The 23,223-nt window shown below is 44.5% G+C and overlaps 1 protein-coding gene across 1 annotated transcript in view; it reads left to right on the forward strand.

Annotated features, from left to right (window-relative positions):
- The window catches only part of LOC148480568 (sickle tail protein homolog), a 476,900-nt gene extending 459,834 nt beyond the window's left edge, over positions 1-17,066 (forward strand). The window contains exons 7-8 of the mRNA XM_088454201.1: positions 14,990-15,080; positions 16,897-17,066. Coding sequence (XP_088310327.1) covers positions 14,990-15,080; positions 16,897-17,066 — 261 coding nt within the window. The remainder of the gene's footprint in view (positions 1-14,989; positions 15,081-16,896) is intronic.
- The last annotated feature ends 6,157 nt before the right edge of the window (positions 17,067-23,223 follow it).

Raw genomic sequence — 23,223 nt, forward strand, 5'->3', positions numbered from 1 at the left:
GTTAGGCAACCCGAGGGGGTTTGTGTGTTTGGTGTTAGGTACCCCCCCCTCGGGAGGGTTAGGTTTAGGGTGCGGTAAGGGGGGGTTTGGGTTAGGCACCCCGGGGGGGAGGTTAGGGTTAGACACCACTACGTTAGGGTTAGGGGGGGGAGAGGGGGGGGATAGGGTACTTACCTTCTCTGTTGGGGGTCTTCTCCCTTTGGGCTGCCAGCGTCGGGACTTCATACCTATTCCATGGAAAAGTATTATTTAAAAAAAGCATAATCAGATACAACACATTGATGTCTAGTAGTGAATACAGAGATCATTCTAGACCCTTATTCAATACAGAGAGATATTTGGTGTCCACTTTATAATACACATAACATTCTATTGTGTATTTTCAGTACTGAGATCATTCTAGTAACCACTATACAATGCAAAGGTGCATTAAAATGACAATTATACAATACAGAAATATTTTTGGTATCCAATATACAATACAGAGATCATTGTAGGAACCCCTGTACAATATAGAGAGTATCCGGTATACAATACAGACAGTATTCAAGTGAACTCTATTCATTAGATAGAAATGTTCGCTGTGCCAGGAAGTTGTGATACACATGAGAGAACTCAGGGCCTGATTCAGAGCCGAACGCTCTGACAGAGCGCTCGCTCTGAATCAGGGCCGGCCTTTTGTTTTTTTAGAGCGGCCTGCTGACGCTTGCATAGCTGTGGGTGACTCCGTCGTACGCATGCGCAGTGGGCACCATCGACCCGCTTGCGAGTGCTCAGCGCTCGCGAGCGGGTCTGAATCAGGTCTTCAGAGTACTCTGCTGAATGACATGTTGAGATGACCATTCTCCTAACACATTTAATGGCGATTGGCCGTGTCAACATGCTGATTGGCCCAATGTCAGTGTTGTGGCCTTTCAACACCCTGCTTGGTGTATGGCCATCCTGACCTGTTGATTGGTGAATGGTCAACATTATCCATAGACTAAAGTGCTGGGACCCATTTAGTGGATATGACGCATGCCTTTCCCAGCACCCTGGTCAATGCCAATGCTAGTTACCAATCACAAAGCATATTGGGATCTCCCAAAACCCTTGATTGGTGAACAAATGGAGCTAACCACTAATCTGGTTCAAATAGACAAAAAGAGACTGGTCGATGAAGGAGGAGGTAGGATTGGATGCTCGTCTTGACACCCCTGGCTTCTTTGACAATAGCACTGAGGTATGAAAAAAATGCCTAGATTAAATATGGTGGTTGTGTTGTGTTTTGTTTTGTTTTTGTGGGGGGGGGGGGGGTTACAATGCTCCTGGGCGGTTGAGGATAGGATGGCGTTTTATGTCTAAGAGTGAGCTCAGCAGGCCCAGTGAGAAAGTTGCCATGTGAAAGATGAAACACCTTTTGGAACAAGACAGAGGTTCTTTGAAATAGTACATTTGTTTCCAACTTTCCTTGAAACCATTCCAATATGCCAGTGTACCGGTTCTGTTTACTCTCACAGTAGTTTCAGGCATTCGCTCATTTAAACTTAGGAATTGTCAGCAACAAGAAATGAACATTAAACAAACGGCTCACTATTGAGTCGATGGGCTGCATCCCCATGGAAGGTGGCTCAGTACATACAAATGCAGCCTACGCCAACTGTAGCTGTTCCCAGGTTCTAAATCCAGGAAATGGAAATATTAATTTGCTAGGGGAAGATCTGCCTTTTTAAAGGTGCATTCCCAATCATCAGAGCCAGATTACCAATGGGGCGCATGGAACTACAGCCCCAGGCCTCAACTTAAAATAGGCCCATCACCATGACAGAATGATAATGACCAGCCGTCTATTTGGCCACATGTTTGTCCAGAAATCATAAAGATGAATTTCTGTTTGCTACACAAAATGATGCAATTTTTCTACTTTTACATATTTAGGGAGACATTGGGGCTGATGTACATGCCCACATAGCACTGGCAACACCCACACAGTACTAGTCACACCCACATGGCCCTTGCCACACCCACACAGCACTGTTCACAGCTCCTTAATTTATCAAAATCTGACCCTTGATAATTTTGAGCCCCGGGCCCATGTGACCCTTAGTCCAGCCCTGCACATCATGGGAGTAATTATCATTACATATTTTGAAATAGAGGCTGATATGGGTGTGGCCAAGGTTATGTGCTTATGTCACTGTATGGTATAGGTCTGCCCTCCACCAATGTCACAAAGCCTGGTTTATGGCCAGAGGTTTGTGATGGGTGACCGAACGCAGGGAAAAAGTACTAGGGCTAATGATAACAACTACAATTATTGTATGTTTCATAAAATATATATATATATATATATATATATATATATATATAATTTATTTTAAATGTATGGTAATTGCGCCAACCCAGTGACTGTCCACTCTATACAACAGGACTGTTAAAGACGTATAAGGCATCCACACTCCCTATAGATAATGGGTATCAGCTAAACCAACTGGGATAGGACATTGGATTATAGCCCTCAAAATGAATTACGTGTACATATAGTCAATCCAAGTGACTGGCATGTTGCAGAAAGCAGACCATAAATGATCTATATTAGCTTATTTAGTGAAATACAGTAAAGTACATATGTGCAAGTACATACATGTGTTATAGAAATCAATTAATCTAATAAATAGTGTTAACTTCTACAAGTGACTTTTAAAATAAATTTATTCATATTTAAATCAGACATAAAACAATGAACTCAATAATTCTGCACACATTAGTTTTACCAGCAGCTAGTCAATCTCCACTTGTGCAAACAGTGCTAAAAAATGTGCCATGTGCAGTGCAAAATGTATAAACAGTCCTTTAGTTGTTTAGTACGGCTTTCAGAAAATTAGTACACTTAATAAATTATATACAAAACTTAAAAAAGAAAATTATTTCGCCCACCTGGGACTTTATCAAGGGGTCCCAGGTGGACGAAACGCTTTGGGAAGTTGCCTCCTCTTGCCTTATGAACTTTGAACTGTTAGATAAGCATTGATCTTTTTAAACATTTTCTTATCGCTTTTAAATATGTTTTTTTACTCTGTATATTTTTATGACTGAATTTGTTGTTGTTTTTTTTAAATTTGGTTCATGATAATGAAATCTATCAAGCCTACCTCCTCACCATATGGCATGAAACATTTGTATGTTATAGTTTACCTTTTGAGAGTTCATGTAGTGTGTGCCAACGCCCTCCTGAACACACAGACAATTCTGCTTTAGTAATAAGCAGCAAACAACGTCAGCTGCTGAAAGACGAGGAAGTTGTTTTGTGTGTTTAATATGTAATGAGAAATTCATCAAGCAGGTTTATACAGACAGACAGACATGCACAGTCACACACATATACAAACATACATACAGCCCGGTGTGTTTGTGTACATGAGATCAAAGTTCAGTGCAGCGTGCATTCATTCAAACTTCTCTGGAGTATCAGCCTTGGAGATGACTTAGGGGCATACTTGCCAGCTCTCCCTCATTGTCAGGGAGACTCCCTGAAATAGCAGCAATCTCCCTGACTCCCTGAAGAGTCTAGCAATCTCCCTCATTTCACCTTACCCCCATTATGACACTGTTATATAAAAGAAAAAACAGATATAATCATTCAAATGGGATCATTTGTATAATTTCCCTGCATTGGTTATAAGGCACAATGATATGATAGCGACACGTTAAGTGCCACAATAACGCTTCCTGCTTCGCCTCTTTACTGAGGCGAAGCAGGAAGCACTACCGGTGAGATGTGTGAACATCTCATCGGCCAGAGAGGGGGAGCGTTAACTCCCCCCTCCGGCGCTACCCGCTACAGACCACATCGCATCAGCCTAGTGCTGATGCGATGTGTGTCAGGCCCGGCTGGCTCCATTGAGCATGCGCGGGATCTCGCAAGTATCGCGAGCTCCCCGCGCGCAGCCTGGAGTCGGCAGGCGCCGCAGCAGGGACAGCACTGTCCCTGCTGTGGGAATAGGCTAGCGCCAGGCTGTAGCTGTCGATAACGACAGCTACAGCCGGCCGAACGGTCATGCGGTATGACCGTAAGTACATGGCCTTGCCGCTCGGCACTGCTATCTTGTAGATAATAACGCCGATAATGACAGGGGCGCATAGCGCCCCTGTCATTTACCGCCCAGACCCCCGATCATACATCGGGGAGAAGCGGTATCAGCGCACATAACGTGCGCTGATACCGCTTCTGGGCTTCATACATCTCCCCCAATGATCCCTATGGCTACATGCATTTTCTGAAAAGTATCAGTGTGTTTTCATCAACAAGTAGATCTTACTAACTGCTTTGGGGCTCATTTACATATGGATGTAAATCAGTATTATGACACGCCTCTCAGATGTAGCAGTACACGCCACTTTACCGCCGCGCTCATAGGTGCTGCTCTCACAATCTCCCTGAAATGCTTTTTCAAAAGTAGGCAAGTATGGTATGGGGGCACATTTATTATAAATTGCAATCTGCCCCTGAACATTAAGAATCCTTATCACTGCGCATGCGCAGCGGGACCTTCTGCAGCCCCGCGGAGAGGAATCACAAGATCCCTCTCGGCAGGAAAGCCCCATTGCAGCCAATGGGCTGACGCTTTGTGGGCCTGATACAGCACGGATCACTATTCTGCTTATATACATGCAATGCAGTTGCTAATATCAGCGGTGATATGCAAATATTTGCATTCGCATTGCGATCGCAGCCTGACATAAGGACGCCCACTTCCCCTTCCTCACATCCATATACTTGGGCAACATAGCGAAACAATCGGTAAAATCAAGTAACATCGGACCCATACGCACAGTTAAGACAGGGTCAGACCTCACTCAGGAATTGCTTCAGCGCACGCTATGAGGCCTCAGGCTGTGTATGGTATCTCAGTGGCTAATTTAAGCACACCCCTGCAGCACCGTCCCAACGCACTGGCACGCGCCTGCTTTCGCCCCCCCCCACGTCCGTCACCACCCACAAACGGCATTACCTGTCAATTACTCTGCCATGAGTCGATCGCAGTGGCTACTTCGCGCACCGCGATGCATGCGCAGTACGCAACAATCGGCCAATTGCGTGCTTATAAGCAACTGCGATCCTTGCCGAATCAGGCCCTGTGTATTTTGTTAAGTTAAATACTGATTCGCCAGAACATACCTAGAGTCCCAACCGCTCCAATTTTGTCCGAACAGTCCCGCTTTTTGTATATTGTCCCACCCGCGGGCCATGGTGTCCCATGGTGGGGGGAGTTTGGGAGGCCCCCTCTGACATGCTGTGAAGTGGTGAATAGATGCTGTGAGTATGTGTGGGGGGGGGGAGATATTTCCTGCTTTCTGTATTGTTACATTTAAGGGATAAGGGGCAGTTGGGACTGAGCCGTGGGGATGTGTATGTGTGTGTGTATATATATATATTTATTACCAATGAGTTTTACAGTAAGGTGTAGGCGAAAAGCAGGGTCACTTGTTGAGTGTACCAGGTGCCCTTTAACCATTGGTGTATTAAACACCTGCTCAGGGTCACCAAATAGTAGCCCACCCTAACTACAAGACTGATTTTACGTCTCCGCGCTTAAATCTATAGTTTAGTAAAAGGAAACCTTCCAGTGTTCTCTATATCAATAAGCATTTCTGTCCAAGAATAGCCTAAGACCCTCTGAATAAGCAATTAATCGCTCATCCCATTAAATCTTATGCAGGAGTTTAATTAAAGGTTAGGTTAAATTGTGGAATGACTGAAGTGGGTCATCTCTCTGCAAAGTGATTAATAATCACTTGTGTAGCAGAGTCTATATGAAACAGTGAGTTACATACAAAATGAACCATCCCTGGTACGAGATGCATACTGTACTTTGGAGATTGCGTGACTAAAAATTGCTCCTGGGGGGCTAGCACTAAATCAGACCTAAATCCAGTGTGTTTCGAAGACTGAGGCATCGGATAGTTTTCCAGTATTCTGTACATGTTTGCGCAGTACAAATTACTCAACCCTACAATTAACTAGATTCCTCAGCTTCTATAGTGAGTACTTTCATTTGCTATGCTTCATAAGTATAACTGTGTTACCTGACAGCTGATATGGAAATGGAATGTTTCCCACTGTCATATATTACAATTGACTGGTTTGTACTAGTGTACATGCCCTCCTTCACCTTTCACTAAGTACCCTGCTTCATCTTTCTGGGTACCTGTGTTTTCCTGTTGTTGTATCCAATCTCAGAGCACAGGCAACATGTGTCACATCCAATCCAATAGCTACAAAATAAACAACATTTGTGAACAAACTTTAACAGTAGTGCAAAAGTTTCCATTTGCACAAATACATCTACAGCTGGCACATTCATAGGTAAATGTCCATATCCAATGTGTTTGATACATACCTGCCAACTTTGTCCTCTTCTGGAGGAAAATATTTCAGTCAGCTGATCACTGAGGGGGTGGAGCTTGGCACTTCTCGTCATTAGGTCCCGCCTTTCACCGCATACTGACGCAAACCATGAGACTGAGAATCATGTGATCGCGCTCCTTGTACTGTTCATTTTACTAGGAAGTGAGTGTAATACAGGGGTGTGACCTACTCTCTCAGGAGTCCCAGGGACTCCACAAAATTTAGGAGCCCCCCCCCAAATGTTTCAGGAGAGTAGGCAACTTTGGTTTATCATTTTCCCAGGAAACTGTAGGGGGGCATGGCCTAATTTTACAAAAAAATACGCATTGATACAATTATTTTTAACGCCGTACTGCACCTAAGACAGGGGCAGATCTGGGAGAGGGGGCGATCAGTGCAGTCACTCCCCCTGCACATGGCAGAGGAGACTGCTGTACTACTGAACTCAGCAACCTGGACCCAACACAGTGTGTGCTGGGCTGTGGTGAGGCTCCTGGCACCATCGGTGACAGGTAAGGGGATGGGGGGGGCAACAAGCCCGGGCAATTAGTACCTCCCTCTGCGTTCCCGGCCCTGTGCACGTGTGCCTCCTGGCTGGGGGGAGGGAGGCAATGCAGTATGGCAGAAAGCAGGAAGAAAACGGTCTCTTCCTGCTTATGTCACCTGAGGGCGCACATAATACCATCCTGAAATGGCGCTATATTGCAGAGATAGAGTGTGCGCAGACCCCATTGAAATGGATGGGGGGCTGCAGCACTGTTATTAGGGAAAAGAAAAGGCAGATAAATCAGTGATTTCTTCACACTCTTCTCTTTTTCTAAATAGTGAGAAACTAAATTAAAGGCTTTTTCCAGCAAAAATGCTGGAGAAAAACCTTCATTTCATATTCTAAATATACCCCTTTATCTGGTACAAAGTTTTCCATCTGTTACTGTAGTTTGTAATAAGATGTATTTACCTGCATTATGAATTGCCCCCATCTCTTGTACTTTATATGAGCCAAGTTTACAATTTCTATGTCCCCCTAGGTCACTTTTCCGTGTGTCCCAACCTTGCCCCATAGCTGCAGAGCATGCTGGCCGGGCCTATACCGACATCACCACTTTATACCAGGCACCATAGTTACTTACACCTAGAGTGTTTAGGAGACGTGATTAGAGGACGCTGCCTGGGAGGTTTAGAAAAAAGAAATCCAAACCATATAAAGTGATAAATGAAATAGGGGGAGATGTACTAAAGCCTTGGAGAGAGATACAGTGGAGAGAGATAAAGTACCAAACAATCAGCTCCTAACTGTCACTTTACAGGCTGTGTTTGAAAAATGACAGTTAGGAGCAGATTGTTTGGTACTTTCTCTCTCTCCAAGGCTTAGTACATCTACCCCATAAATGCACTGCTCCTAACAGATTATCTTATTATTTCAAATCAATGGCTTGATATGGGGGACATGGGACAGACTTCCACAGAAACATTTGGCAGCTTGTAGTGAGCAACTGCTGGTGTTCTAAAAAGTAAAATGTCCTGCATCCGGAATAGACATGTAATCCCAGCAGTCGGGATACCTGCTGTCAATAGACCGACAGCGGCATCCTGATGTTCAGTATCCCAACAAGGGTCGGGTAAGTATACTTACCCTCCCCCCTTCTCCCCCCCAACCCTCTGTTTGTACATCCTAACACTACCCTCCCCGTTAATGCCTAAACCAAACCCTCCCTCCTTATTGCCTAAACCTAGCCCCCCAGTCGTGCCTAAGCCTAACCCCCCTGTGACGTTTAAACCTAACCTTACCCCCCCCCCCAAAGAAGCTGAGTCCTAACCAGTCCTGCTATACTTACGTTCGGCATCCTGGATCCTGGCTGTCAGGATTCCGGCGTCCGGATGTCACCTCCAGTCGGTATTCCGCCGCTGGTCTTCTAGCCGGGAAGTGGCATTCCGGCGCTGGGATTTGGGATACCGCACGTCTGTATTATAACTACATCCCCTGCAGTCACAGAATACAAAATACAGGCAAAATACAGTTCTTAGATAACACAGGCCAAAACAAACAAACATACATACATACTTTAAGAGCATAAAGTCCATAAATGAATTAGTTTTGTTTTTTGATACCATCAGCATAATTTGATATATTTTGAATAGAGCAAGAGTCATTTAAAGCAAAATATATATAAATATGCAACTTGTTAAATGAGCTTTGCTGCTGCCTTAGTGCTGTTTGTTTTCTTACAAGGCTAATTACAATCTGATCTTACTGCAAATATTGACAATTCTATGATCTACAATATGATTGCAGTTGCAGAGCATATGAATTCAGCATCACACGGATAAACATTGCCTCACAATCTTGAGTTGCTCTGCTCGTCTCAGTATATTTGTTCAGCAACATGTATAAAAAAAATAAAGAAGCTTAACAAAAATATACTGGCGCCTCAGTCTTATTACACACTGCCGTACAGAAGAGGCAATATGGATAACCATGGGCAGATTCAGTTCAGTTCGATACAGTTATCCACAGCTTTAGCTCCCAGGTTAAGTGCCCAGAACAATTCAATTACCGCCCACGGTTAGCCCATGAATAGCTTTAGACCCCAGGTTAAGTACCGGAGGTATTCAATTCTAGCATACGGAAAGCCCGCGACTAGCTCTGAGGGTGCACTTATCATGGATTATTTTCTCGCAGCTGCTTCAATGCTGAATTTACCAAGCTTGACCCCAATAGCTAACGGCAACTTTAGATGGCAATGCCCCCCAGAGTACATTTCAAACTTTGTACTGGAGCGTAGAAAGCTCTGGTAAACCAAGTTGCCAAATTGAAGAACTGCTATTATTTGCTCATACCTGGTAACAATACCGACTGGAGTTTTGAGACAAAATAGACCATCCCCAATTTGATTATTTTACTTCTTACTCTGCCCATATTAGCGCCAACCACAGCCAGTTTATAAACCTCAACCCTTTTTAAGGCCTTGCCCCTTTCTTTACATACCATGCCTACTATGGATGACTAAAACCAGGACTAGGGATTGCCATCAATCTTGAAACCTTCAATGGTTGATGGTTTCACATTATTGTGCAAAAACCATGGATTATGCCATCAATGTATAGGGAAAGCTTATGCGCAGGTGGCAGGAGCCAATGGATCTCTGCCTGAAACCATTGCATGCAAACCATCGGTGATATGCATCCATCGATGGTCGATGGCCATCCCTAATTAGGACTGTTGGCAGCTATGCCAAGTTTATTGCTCTCAAATCAATTGCCTGTACAGTACTTAATGTGAACCTCTCGTACTTACACCACCTTTAGGCAATTGACACCAGGGCCATAGCTAGGGGTGAACGAGCCGTGCGGCCACACAGAGTGCAGCGCTGTGTGGGTGGCACCGCCGCTCACCCACAACTCCTGCATCTAGCTAACAGGGTACCTAGAATAGTACCCTGCAGCCAGAATCTCTGCAGCAGTGCTGTCTGGAGTGTCCTTAGGACTCTTTAGATGGTCACACCGCTGCCCTTACATCCTGAGGATGCTCCGGGCATTGCTGTAATCACAGGCGATTGTGGCCCCGCTCCCTCTGCATGACGTCATACGGCGCTGATTGACCCCACTGGATTCTAGTGAATTGATAGTCTGTTTCATTGTGGATACTGCTGGATGATATCTCCCAATAAATTTGGTTAATGAAAATCTGTTTTGATGATAAATTCTATACACAGTGCACTCTAGATGGACAGGGCATTATCATATTTCCTAATATTACTATTTTAAAGTCAGAACAATTTAGGCCATGTCCCCATCTACAGTATATGGTGCCCCAATTGCTCGGACACACCTCTTTTGCCATGACAGCCCCACTGTTGAGGGTCTGCGTTATATCCCCATAGCGACCTGACCATGGGCCTGATTCAGAGATGTACGCAATGGTGATATTTTACGCAGAACAAGCGATTTTTGGTTATTGCACATGAGTCGAAGTCGCACTGCGCACGTTCTGTGAATGTTTTGCGATTCCACACACAAACGAAGGTGTGTCTTACCGTTAAACGCCGTTACATGGACATCCATAAATTGGCCACTGTGATCTCCTACGCAGCATGAGAGCCACTGTATTTGAGACAGGTAGACCTTCCATAAGGGCTGCATAACTGTTCGATGTGCGTCATTGTTACCGATATTTACGCTGGTACGGGACACTGGACGTAGATGAGAAGGCAGCAGTAGGCGTCCCTATGCCCGTGTAAGCTTTGGATCTATTAGCTTATTTTCGCAGCTGCGTTCCGTGACTGCAGCCGCAACTGTGGCTTTTTCCGCAGGGCAACTGCATCATTATGCAAATGCCGTGGCTGATGGGATTTGTACAGAGACACCGACCGGCTGTGGCATTAATCTGCTGCTTTGTATATTAAGTCGCACTATCGGCCCCACTATCAAACATTGCACCAGCCCTATGAGGGCGCAGAACGTCTGTCTGAACTGCCGCAGTTTGTTTACCGGCCAGGAATGCCACTGAAATTGAATTCACTCTGTGGGTTTTGGCGGATAACCATCGAGACACATGCGCAGACTGAAAACATCGGCCGTTTGCGTGCGGCACGCCTGAATCAGGACCCCTCTCTCTTACCATTATCATTGGTTTGTATCTGCTAAGTGTGAAAACCAGCCAAGTCTTCTACTGTTCCATGCTAGCAGCAGCCCTGCTGGACATTTACAAATGTTCAGAAGTGACCTTAAGACTAACTCTGAATTGTAAGGATGTCACCCTGACTGAGGAGGCAGCAGCTGTCATAATCATTACTGTGTGACAGACAAGGCGAGACCAGAGAACCGACACAGATTTCATAATGAGGCACATACACGCTTCTGTAGCAAGGGAGGGATAAGGTGATCTCTAAAATGGTAAACACATTTAATATATAGATATATACAGTCAGGTGCATATATATTGGGACACTGACAGAATTTTAATATTTTGGCCTCTATTCACCACCACAATGGCTTTGAAATGAAACAAACAAGATGTGCTTTAACTGCAGACTTTCAGCTTTAATTTGAGGGTAATTACATAAAATCAGGTGAACGGTGTAGGAATTACAACGGTTTCTATATGTGCCTCCCACTTTTTAAGGGGCCAAAAGTAATGGGACAAACTAAACAATCCTAAATCTATCTTTCACTTTTTAATACTATGTTGTAAATCCTTTGCAGGCAATTACAGCCTGAAGTCTGGAACGCATAGACATCACCAGACGCTGGCTTTCATCCCTGGTGATGCTCTGCCAGGCCCCAAAAACCCTCCTGCTTGTTCTTGGGGCATTTTCCCTTCAGTTTTGTCTTCATCAAGTGAAATGCATGCTCAATCGGATTCAGGTCAGGGGATTGACTTGGCCATTGCATAGCATTCCACTTTTAGCCTTAAAAAACTCTTTGGTTGCTCTTGCAGTATGCTTCGGGTCATTGTCCATCTGCACTGTGAAGCGCCGTCCAATGAGTTCTGAAGCATTTGACTGAATATGAGCATATAATACTGCCCGAAACACTTCAGAATTCCTTCTGCTGCTTTTGTCAGCAGTCACATCATCAATAAATACAAGGGAACCAGTTCCATTGGCAGCCATACATGCCCACACCATGACACTACCACCACCATGCTTCACTGAGGAGGTGGTATGTTTTGGATCATGAGCAGTTCCTTTCCTTCTCCATACTCTTTTCTTTCCATCACTCTGGTACAAGTTGATCTTTGTCTCATCTGTCCATAGGATGTTGTTCCAGAACTGTAATGGCTTTTTTAGATGTTGTTTGGCAAACTCTAATCTGGTCTTCCTGTTTTTGGCTCACCAATGGTTTACATTTTGTGGTGGACCCTCTATATTCACTCTCGTGAAGTCTTCTCTTGATTGCTGACTTTGACACATATACACCTACCACCTGGAGAGTGTTCTTGATGTGGCCAACTGTTGTGAAGAGGTTTTTCTTCACCAGGGAAATAATTCTTCTGTCATCCACCACAGTTGTATTCCGTGGTCTTCCGGATCTTTGGTGTTGCTGAGCTCTCCGGTGCATTCTTTATTTTTAAGAGTGTTCCAAACACTTGATTTGGCCACACCTAATGTTTTTGCTATCTCTCTGATGGGCTTGTTTTGATTTTTCAGCCTAATGATGGCTTGGTTCACTGATAGTGACAGCTCTTTGGATCTCATATTGGAGTTGACAGCAACTGATTCCAAATGCAAATGTCACACCTAGAATCAACTCCAGACCTTTTACCTGCTTAATTGATAATGAAATAACGAGGGAATAGCCCACACCTGTCCATGAAATAGCTTTTGAGTTGATAGTCCCATTACTTTTGGCCCCTTAAAAAGTGGGAGTCACATATAAAACTGTTGTAATTCCTACACCGTTCACCTGATTTGGATGTAATTACCCTCAAATTAAATCTGAAAGTCTCCAGTTAAAGCACATCTTGTTTGTTTCATTTCAAAGCCATTGTGGTGGTGAATAGAGGCCAAAATATGAAAATTCTGTCAATGTCCCAATATTTATGCACCTGACTGTATACACTTTATAATACAGAGGTTTTGATTTTCAGAAAATACAGAAACCACTGAACATAATACAGGGTTGATGCAGCCATTTTGGATAATTATTATCGCACAGTGCAGGGCCCGGGGGGCAGCACTGTCACTGCCCCATGGCACCTGCATGTGACTTGCAGGGTGCCAGTAGTGCTACTGCAGAGACAGCGCAGCGTCCAAGGGCAGACACCCACCAGCCGGCGGCCCCACCTGGTAGGCGTGACAACAAGATGCCACGGGTGTAGGGGGCGGGGCCGGTACAGGGCGCACTGCCACCGATTTGACACTGACCATGGACTATCAAACACAAGCATCAATATTTCAGTAAGAACCCAGTTAAGGAGCGTACACACTAGACAATATGCTCCCTGAGCGATATCGTCTAGTGTGTCCCCGGTAGGCTGTGCTCAATGTCGTTCATGACATTGAGCACACCCGCTGAACAATATCATTAACGATACCGTTCAGCGCCGGGCTCTCTCCCCCATTCCATAACATGCAGCAACCTAACGACATCGTCAGGTTGGCCTGCATGTTAACCCGATGAACGATAATGACGAACGACCTGCGGGAACGCGCGTCATCGTTCATCGTTTTCGTGTTAAAAATGGACGATAAAGTGGACGACTTAACGATATCGTTATGGTTCAGTCGTCCACTTTAATCGCCCAGTGTGTACGCACCATATGCCTACTATTGGTAGTATTGCTAACATTTTCACAACTCAACTGTGCTGATGTCTGCATTTATAAGGAAACGTTTGCTGTAGGAAAAACTGAAGCTCTCCCTTGCAGGGTCTTTTATACAGAGAAAGAAGCGAGTGACTTCCATTAAATGGTGTTCCTTATTGTAGCTGACACAACTTCCAGTCATCGGAAAATGTTGACATACAGTGTTTTGCTTATTTTATCCCAACCTCCAGCACATGTGGCCAAATTGTTACTAGATCCTTATTTAGGGTCTGATTCAGAGTTGCGGGCAATTGTACAGAAATAATTGCAGATTTTCGCCAACAGTCAGAGCTAGCCACATTTATATGTACGCATTGCATCCACCTGTAGAAGTAGACATTAATTCTCGCCATCAATGTGCACCTCCCCTATACCTGGTGCAAGAGAACAGTTTTCAAAATCAGATGGATATCTGCTTAGGCACAATTCAGAATAGCCCGTAATTCTGGCTGCACGCCTTCTGAGCACAGCCTATATACAAATGCCTAGTTGACACCCATTTTCACCCATTTAGTCACAGGAGATGCGACAGGGATGCGTATGAGTCTGAATCACCCGTAGTTGCTCATATTTGCTTATTCTCGTCACCGATTCAAACACAGTGCGAAAAATGTCAAGTTCCAGCTGCAAAAAGGACTTTGTGCATTTCTGATCCAGGCCCTTAAACCGAGTACACACTAGATGATAAGTTGAACGATAACTATATCGTTAATTACGTCCAGTGTGTACGCGGTGAACAACCAATGATGTGCGCTCCCGCAGGTGGTTGAAGATTTCATTCATCACCTGAGCGATGAAAGCCAACTTGACGTGTTCAGGGATGAGGGAGGGAGCCGGCACTGAACGATATCGCTAACGATATCGTTCAGTGTGTGTGCTCAATGTCATTAATGACATTGAGCCCGGCACTGCAGGGGAAACACTAGACGATATCGCTCATGGAGCATATCGTCTAGTGTGTACGCGGCTTTAGAGTTAACCTTGATAGACAGGATTGTTTAATGTGCAAGCTATTACTTACTACTTCATATAGGTCAGATAGTGTTGTTCACCTTCTACCATATTTACCTACTTCAATAATCTCCTCTCTGGGAGAAGCCCTGATCGCGGTGGGCCTGGACAATTCACAACATTAGACCCCACCTCCTCACTGCAAAATTCTGTGAATTGCGTGTCTAATAAGAGGGGGTAGGACCAAATGACATGATTGTCATGGAGTCATCATTTAAACCCAGCCCCAAAACACGGATGCAAGATTTACACTATCATTCTCCCCATCCTGCCCACTTCACTAGGCAGTAGACGTGATGTGGGTGGACAACCCACTCTTCCCGGAGTCCAGGGGACTACCCAAACAGGAGTTTCCAGAACGTTCTGGGAAAATAGGTAAGTATGCCTTTCGTTACAACATCCAATATAGAACATGTAATAAGGTATAGTAGAAAATACTTCCGGGCCATAGGGACTTGTGGGTCTTTCTAGGACTCCTAAGACACGAGGTAGTACGGAAGGGGGGCAGTGTTGAGGAAGATGGAGAAGCAATAAGGGAGAGACAGACAAGAGTCATGGGCAGGTACAAGCCTCTAATCATCTTGCCACGCGTATGGGACTGATGGAAATCTGTGAAGGCAGTGGGATTGCATGGTGTCCTCACACTTAGGACCACTGTGTTTGGGGCACCTGCTGAGTCCCATTTCAGTTCAGCTACTGGACCCAGACAGATCAGGTCTGCTTCTGGTTGCCATCACTGTGCCTTCTTTGGTGATCTCCACTGCAGTGGCGTAACTAGGGTATTTGGAGCCCAGGGCAAATTTGAAAAGGGAGCCCACCCCAACAACCCGAGCTGTGCGCGCGCCTTAGACGCGTGCGGGAAAAAAATGGGCGTGGTCACTTAAAAATGGGGCGTGTCAATATGACACACGCCTTTTATTTTCACGCTGAACATTCCTATCCATATGCACCTTAACCCCAGTAGTAACCCTTATACAGTACCCCCAGTATGCAGTTGTGGTCCCTCTTATGCAGGCCAATAGTAGTGCCCCTTATACAGTATCCCCAGTAGTGGTCCCCCTTATACAGCCCCCAATTAGTTCCCCTTACTCAGTACCCCCAGTAGTGGCCCCCCCAAATGCAGGGCCACACGTAGTGTTCCCCCTTATGTAGTGCCCCCAGTAGCAGTCCCCACAGTGCTGTGTGCCGAGTAGCGGTATCCCCTTATGCAGTGCCCTTTATATGGTGCCCCCAGTAGTAGTCCCCCCCCATGCAGTGCCTTTTATATAGTGCCCCCAGCAGTAGTCCCCCCCCCATGCAGTTTTCCCAGTAGTGGTCCCCTTATGCAGGCACCCTATAGTGATCCCCCCTATCCAGTGCCCCCTGTAGTGGCCCTTCCTATTATTGCCCCCAACTAGTGGTACCCCGAGTGCAGTGCCTCTTGCAGTAGGCCCCTTTTATAATGCCCCCAGTGGTAGTTCCCCCCCAAGTAGTAGTCCCCAGTAGAGTAGGTCCTCCCAATAGTGCCCCCAGTAGTAGCCACCCCTCCCCCAGTAGAGGTCCCCCAGTAGTAGCCACCCCTCCACCAGTAGAGGTCCCCCAGTAGTAGCCACCCCTCCCCCAGTAGAGGTCCCCCCAGTAGTAGCCACCCTCCTCCCCCGTTGTGCAGATAGGTTTAAAAATATATATATATATACTTACCTGAATTTCTGCTCCTGGTCGCGATGCCGCTCCCACTCGGGCTGGCGTGCTCAGCATTATGGGACAGACGTCATGACGTCAGTCCCATTACCCACTGCAGGAGCCGGACGGAAGCCCGGCTCTTGCAGTGGGTGCTGCAGCAGTCAATGAGAGTCTATCTGACTCTCATTGGCTGCTGTTTAACACACGCATCGCCACCAGCGCTGGCGGCAATGCGTGTGTTATGCACCGCCTGAGCCCGCCTCCTGGCGCTATTGGGCAAGCGCTCAGGGGGAGGGAACGGGCTCAGGCGTGCAGCACAGGACCGGCGCTGGAAGCCTAGCGCCGGTCCTGTGTAAATGTGTTGCGCTGACCGCACTCATTGCGGTCGGCGCTACACTGGCTAACTAGGGCGGGCCGGTACTGTGGCCGGCGGTGCCCCCCCGCGCCGCCGGTCCAACAGCGCCCAGGGCACGCACCCCGCTCGCCCTGCCCTAGTTACGCCACTGCTCCACTGTCTTCTTGTTGGCAGCTGCTTCTGAACATGGGGAACAATTGTCCTTGGCTCTGTTTGCAGCAATGGGCATGATACAAAGAGAAGAACTGCAGGCTACACACAGATACTCCAACTTGTCTGATGGCCCCAAAAGTGCCTTTGCAACACAAACTCGAAGGCATTCTCTTGGGCCGGGAGAGGAATGATTACCAGTTATAATAATTGGTGAAGGATAGTTATGGGTGACGTCAGCTGACTGTTATAAGGCTTCTATAGTGATGGATTCATGTTTTGTGTGTCCACCTTTTTCTGTCTTTCCATGCCATACTAATGTTTGCTGCACAGAAGTGCTACTGGTATATAATGCATTATAATGCTGCTGCCTTATATTAGCCACAAGCACTCTTCTCCACCAGCGGCTACAGGTGTTATTCTGTTACTTCACTTTTCAAGTTTTCACAACGTCTCCTCCACTGGAGAGGACCATCTTTACCTTCTAGTTCATTTGTATGTTATTTATGTATGTAATAATCCCCTCAGTGTACAGCACTGACGTTGCAAGCCAAATGTAGGTGCCAGGGGCAGCGATGGTGCTGCCTCCAGCGCCCTACACCTTTAAGCGATGGCACAGATTGCACACCCCTAGTAACGGCCCTATTATCAAGCCTTCTAAAGAGTGAACTAGTGGAGAAGTGGCACATTATTATTATTATTATTATCCTTTATGTGGCGCCACAAGTGTTCCGCAGCGTCTTGCAAAGTACATAAACAAATAATTGAACAAGCAACCAGTGACTTACAATACAATACAGTGCAGGACAAGGACAAGCTTTACATACATTGCTGCAATAGAATGCTCAAATAAGCAACAGGGCATAAGCAACCAGGTGTTAGGTGCCCCAGTGAGGAATAGATAAAAGTAAAATTAAGGAGAACAAGAGGGAAGAGGGCCCTGCTCGTGAGAGTTTACAATCTATAGGGGAGAGGCAGACAAACAGGTGTGACACAGATGGGGTAGACAGGGAGGAAGAAGCATGGAGCAGTGGGTTAGGATGAGAGCTGGAAGGCTACGATGAAGTAGACGTGGCTGTTGAGAGCCCGTTTGAAGATTTGTAGAGTAGTGGAGAGTCTAATGGGGAGAGAGAGAGTCAGCTACTAACTATCATTTTATAGAATGTACTTACTTAATAAATGCTACCTAGAAGCTGATTGGTTGCTATGGACATCTTTTCAACTCTATTGGAAGCTATATCTCCCTCTTTTGTCCAATAGGGTATATTTTGCCACTTCGGAGCATGGAACGTGAGGCCGTCCTTATTTCCACGTCAATATCCATCAGTTTCTAGTGAAAAGCTAATATGAATATTTAGGAGTGTTCTTTATTTAGTATGCCATTTAAGTGATTGGAGAGGCATTTTGGGAGAAAATTGCTATAAAAATAAATTAATCAGAATAATGTGGGCATAGTCCAATGTGGGATAGTCCAATAACCCCTTCACTGAAGCGTACCTCTTCTAATAGGCAGAAATAATGACAGCAATGCACCATTGTTACGCACTATATTTCCCTTGTATTGAGACTTTTGAAAGAAATGATTAAGATACTGACATATTTCATCGGTGGTTATGATTTGTCTGTGAGATATAGAAGGACTGAAGCACTGCCCCTTCCCCTGGCTCTTACACATTGCTCTGTAGCACAGGATCACACAACTTGCTGGGATTCTTCCAGTGCAGCCACTGAGGACGACTGATCCTGCCTGGGCTTTGTTTGGAAGCTGGCTAGGAATAACAGGATCCGTGGAGGGTGTGTGGTGTGCGCTGCAGACTTGCAGCAGCAGCATCATGCCAGGCTCCTGTGATGCTTGTCATTGAGAGGTTACAACAATACAAGTTTTATTGTATTTATTAACATGACGTGTTTTCCCTGCTGGGGCTCCTGGCTCCTGAGCCCTCCTCTGCAGCCAGCATGGAGTGAGTGCTCTTAGGCTGAAGTTAGGCAGCTGTCTGTGAGCTCTGCAGGATCCCAGTGCCATTCTCTGGCGACAGTATGCTCTGTAGGCTTTCCAGGTCAGGGTGAGATGCAAGGTAAGCGCACATTCCCTTGCAGACTGCACATTTAGTTGTCCCTGAATGTACAGTCTCCTAACCTGTAGCTGCTCCATTGTATTATACATAATGTACATGATGACATTGTTTGGTCTGCTGAAAATGCAATATGTCAGGATCACATTTCGAGGAACGTATTTTTATGAATATATATATGAGTGTGTGTGTATATATATATATATATATATATATATATATATACACACACACACAGCTTAAACAATACTGCATGTTTTCTGACGTGTGTGTGTGTGTGTTTGTGCGTGTGTCTGTCTGTCTATACATTTAAGGACATACAATAAAGGTCCTGAAACATTGGATTAATCAAGGAGTTTGAATCCATGTATCTGTGCCGTGAGTGCCACACAGATTTTTGAGCTATTAGATATATATAATAGTGATTTCCGTTTGTGCTTTGCAGCAAATTGTTATATTGACATGGGGGTGGGGGGCTACTGTATGTACATCATTTTTTGGGTGGGCAGCTTATGCTGGGACTCTTAGTTCAGCACTGGAAAGCAGCAGACTTGCCAACCTCTCATTTAGGAAAGCAAAACAGCTTTACAGGTCCTAATTTAAGGGTGGGCAATAAGCGCCCCCCCAGCTGTTGTAGAACTACACATCCCAGCATGCCTTGAAACAGTTTTTCTATTTGGCCATGCTAAAACTGTTGCAAGGTATGCTGGGATTTGTAGTTCAACAACAGCTGGAGGGCGCTTATTGCCCACCCTTGTTATTTTTTTTTTCTATTTTAAAATTTGCAGATCATTTCTTTACTTATCTCTTAAAACAGCCACTGATAATGGTTCTTTTGCAACTACCCCTTAACAGATGCCTAATGATATATTTGGCCTGATATAATAATAATAGTTCCTAAACTTAATTTATTTCGACTGGTTACTGGTTATTGTTATTCTATAAACAACTTTTAGTTGAAAATAAAAAGATCCCAATTCCAGCTATTTTATTATAATAACTCTGTTCCTGCATCACTACATTGTATGTTTGTTAATGGTTTTATTTAACAATTTTATCGATTCTTAATTAAAACTTCCCAATTTGTTTGACACTATAATATCACTAAATAATCCTCATTATTAGTAATATTAAAATAAATAAATAAAAGAGACACAAAGAAAAAAAATAAAATAAAGAAAAATAAAGTCCTGTCTGTAGAAACAAGTAAACATCTATATTTTCAGTGACATACAATGTAACAGATTAAAACCATAAAACCTTACAGTGGAGCTACATTTGTTAAAAATGATTTGTGTTGTATTTCCTTCAGTTAGAAAACTGTTATCTTAAATTGGAGGTTGCCTGCTGCTTGCTGCCATATTTCTGTCCCTATCACACCCAGAAACTGTCATATTATGTATGGCACTACAGATTTTTTTTATTATATTATTTTATATATATATATTATATTTGTTAACATTTATTACCACCTTACAATTTAATAATAATAATAATAATAATAATAATAATAATAATAATAATAATAATAAAAAAAAAAAAACTTGTGTTGTATCTGGGCATAAATCAGTTATTTATTTCAAATGGTGCTTTAATTTAGTCTTGTTATCTGGCAGTTTTGTAGACATTGTTGAAGGTAATTTGTGTCCCTGGATTGGTGTGGAATGTGTTAAACCAACCAAATTTCTAGCATTCTGAGATATTTCTGTAGCAGAGCATTCAGCTTGCAAAATACCTCTCTAAGGCAGCTACATGGTGCTGCATTCCACAGCACAAAGAGTGCTTTCATTTACCCAATTATAATACCCCGACCTAAGGGTTATGTTTTTCTAACAACTTGTGTTAATCACAAGAAACAGCTTACTTCCTTGTGGTGTAGGAACTGTAGGGAATATGGGATAATGCAAAATACAAAGCAAAGCAAATTGTTTGTATATTTAAGTAGGTTATCAAGGGGATGTAGTAAATTCTTTGCACAATTAAGCAGGTCCGTGAATAGATGTTTGCAATGCAGACGCAGCATTACGTTGGTACTGGCAGAGCTTTTATGGCAACATATCATGAAGCTGAAACGCATTGGACATTCCGTTGTGCTTTGGCCGATTTGTGTTATCATGGAATAAGTCAGATGGTGTGATTGATGTTTGAGGTTTGTGTTCTGAATTTGTTCATTAATCAGTTTGATCAGTAGATGGTTTTTTGACGGGTTTAGTCAACATGCGCAAAAAGTAATGGGTAGCCAAAACAAATTAATATGCCCCCCCTACCCGATCACCTAGAGCACTTTAGATGAATGATCAGGCGCGAAAAAAACTATTGAATACTCCCCCCCACAATTGTATCTATTGTGATGATCACCTATATTAACCGGAGGGCAAATGTATAATCTGCATTGGGAAATACCAGAGTGATTATTGCACCCTCTTGCAGGGGTTTGCGGCAGGTGTATTTTTCACGTTTTTTTCAACTTAACTTTAGAAACTTTAAAATATGCTGACCCCCATTTTCAAGTACCCCAAATTTACTGGGATAAGTTATTTTCTGCAAAAAAAACTCCTGAATACTATTCTGCACCACTTATACAAAAACGCTATTTAGCAGCTATTGAGCCCGTTTAAAAACACCAAATACCTTTAGCAAGCCAAATTGGGGGGTATCGTAGGGAACCCCCATGTCAGAGCATCTTTTGGCGGTGTCAGGCTGATTTCCCATAATCTGTCAGTACTTTCCGCTTATTTAAGTTTCACCGGGTCCCGTTTTCGCCTGCTTTCAAATTGAATACGGGGTCAAGCGGGCACGCGCGCGATACTTTTCCACCTGCAAAGCACGCGATGTAGGTGAAAAGTCCAGGAGGCAAAAAAGTATCGCGGCTCAGCTCAAACTGAATACGGGCCTATGCCTGGAGTCTTTCCAAGGCGCATACATTTATGGAGCATGGGTGAGATAGCTGCAGCCATATTTCCTATTGCAGTTTAAGGTTATCGAAATTAGAGAAAGGGATGGACAGGGGCATATTGCAACATGTACAGGGGCAGAGACATTTCCTCTCTGCAAATCCTGATTTTTACACCTGCTCTAAGCTGGCTGGGATGGCCCTCATCCTACACTTATAATGATGCTGGCTGGGATGGCCCTCATCCTACACTTATAATGATGCTGGCTGGGATGGCCCTCATCCTACACTTATAATGATGCTGGCTGGGATGGACCTTATCCTACACTTATAATGATGCATCATCCGGTTGTATTGTGACGCAGAATCACATTTCTTGGGGCACTTTTCCCAATTTTAAATAAAACTTTACATACAAATATGTAATACATGATCCCAATGTTCTTTTTTCTTTCTTGATTAATTACAGCTATAAATGGAACAGTATTTTAGCAGTAAATGTAAAAGGCTATAGTGAAAGAAAGGAGTGGTCTTACAGCAGTAGGAGGATGGACTTTTCATGTGACACTATTGCAGATTGCGCCTCTTCTTCTCTCTTTCCGAGTCCCGTACTTTCAGTTTGCAGAGGCAGTTCCCTGATAACAAAGAGTAGGAGGTCCGTCGGATGGTCCATCTAGCTGCACAGGTGCAAAATAAAGACAGTTTCTGTGCTGCGCATTGAGTACACTTTGTAAGTGACCTCCTCTAGAGGCAGCCATTTTGAACACAGAATTCAGCCTATCAATTCACTATGCAGCAGTTCCTTAGGACTATTGGTCAGGCATCATCAGGTGACCAAAGAATGCCTGGTTCCTGATGAATATATAGGATGCATTCTCATGAATGTTCTGCTCATAAACTGCCTCCCCCCCCCCCCCCCCCCCCCACTGTGTCTAAGCAGCAGGTGCTCTAACGGAACACCACAATCAGAGATAATTAGTTTTCTAATTCCCCCAAATTGTAACAAAAGACCTTTTACACTTCACCTCCAGCACATCGCAGAGGGGTGGATCAAAAGGGCAGGTGTGGGGGGTGAGCCAAAATTATTCACACAATTGCGCAATGGAGGCCAGAAGCATGATGAGGCAAGTTGACATGACTCTCCGATGGGACAATTATGACCTAAAGCTGGGTACACATCAGAAGATGTTTACCTAGCCCGACGTCGCGGACGATGGGACCCAGCATGGGACAAGTGCATACACACTTGCCGATGCCGGGTCTGAATGGGGGAGGGAAGTGTCATGCTGCATTCTGCAGAATGGCATCGTAAGCTAAGTACCTGTGGGAGCGCGCCTATCATGGGTACACACTAGACTATGTACACGATATAATGTTCCTCCAGTA

This window comes from Taudactylus pleione, unplaced genomic scaffold (assembly GCF_031769625.1).
Source record: "Taudactylus pleione unplaced genomic scaffold, aTauple2 ptg000610l, whole genome shotgun sequence".
NCBI classification, from domain to species: domain Eukaryota; kingdom Metazoa; phylum Chordata; class Amphibia; order Anura; family Myobatrachidae; genus Taudactylus; species Taudactylus pleione.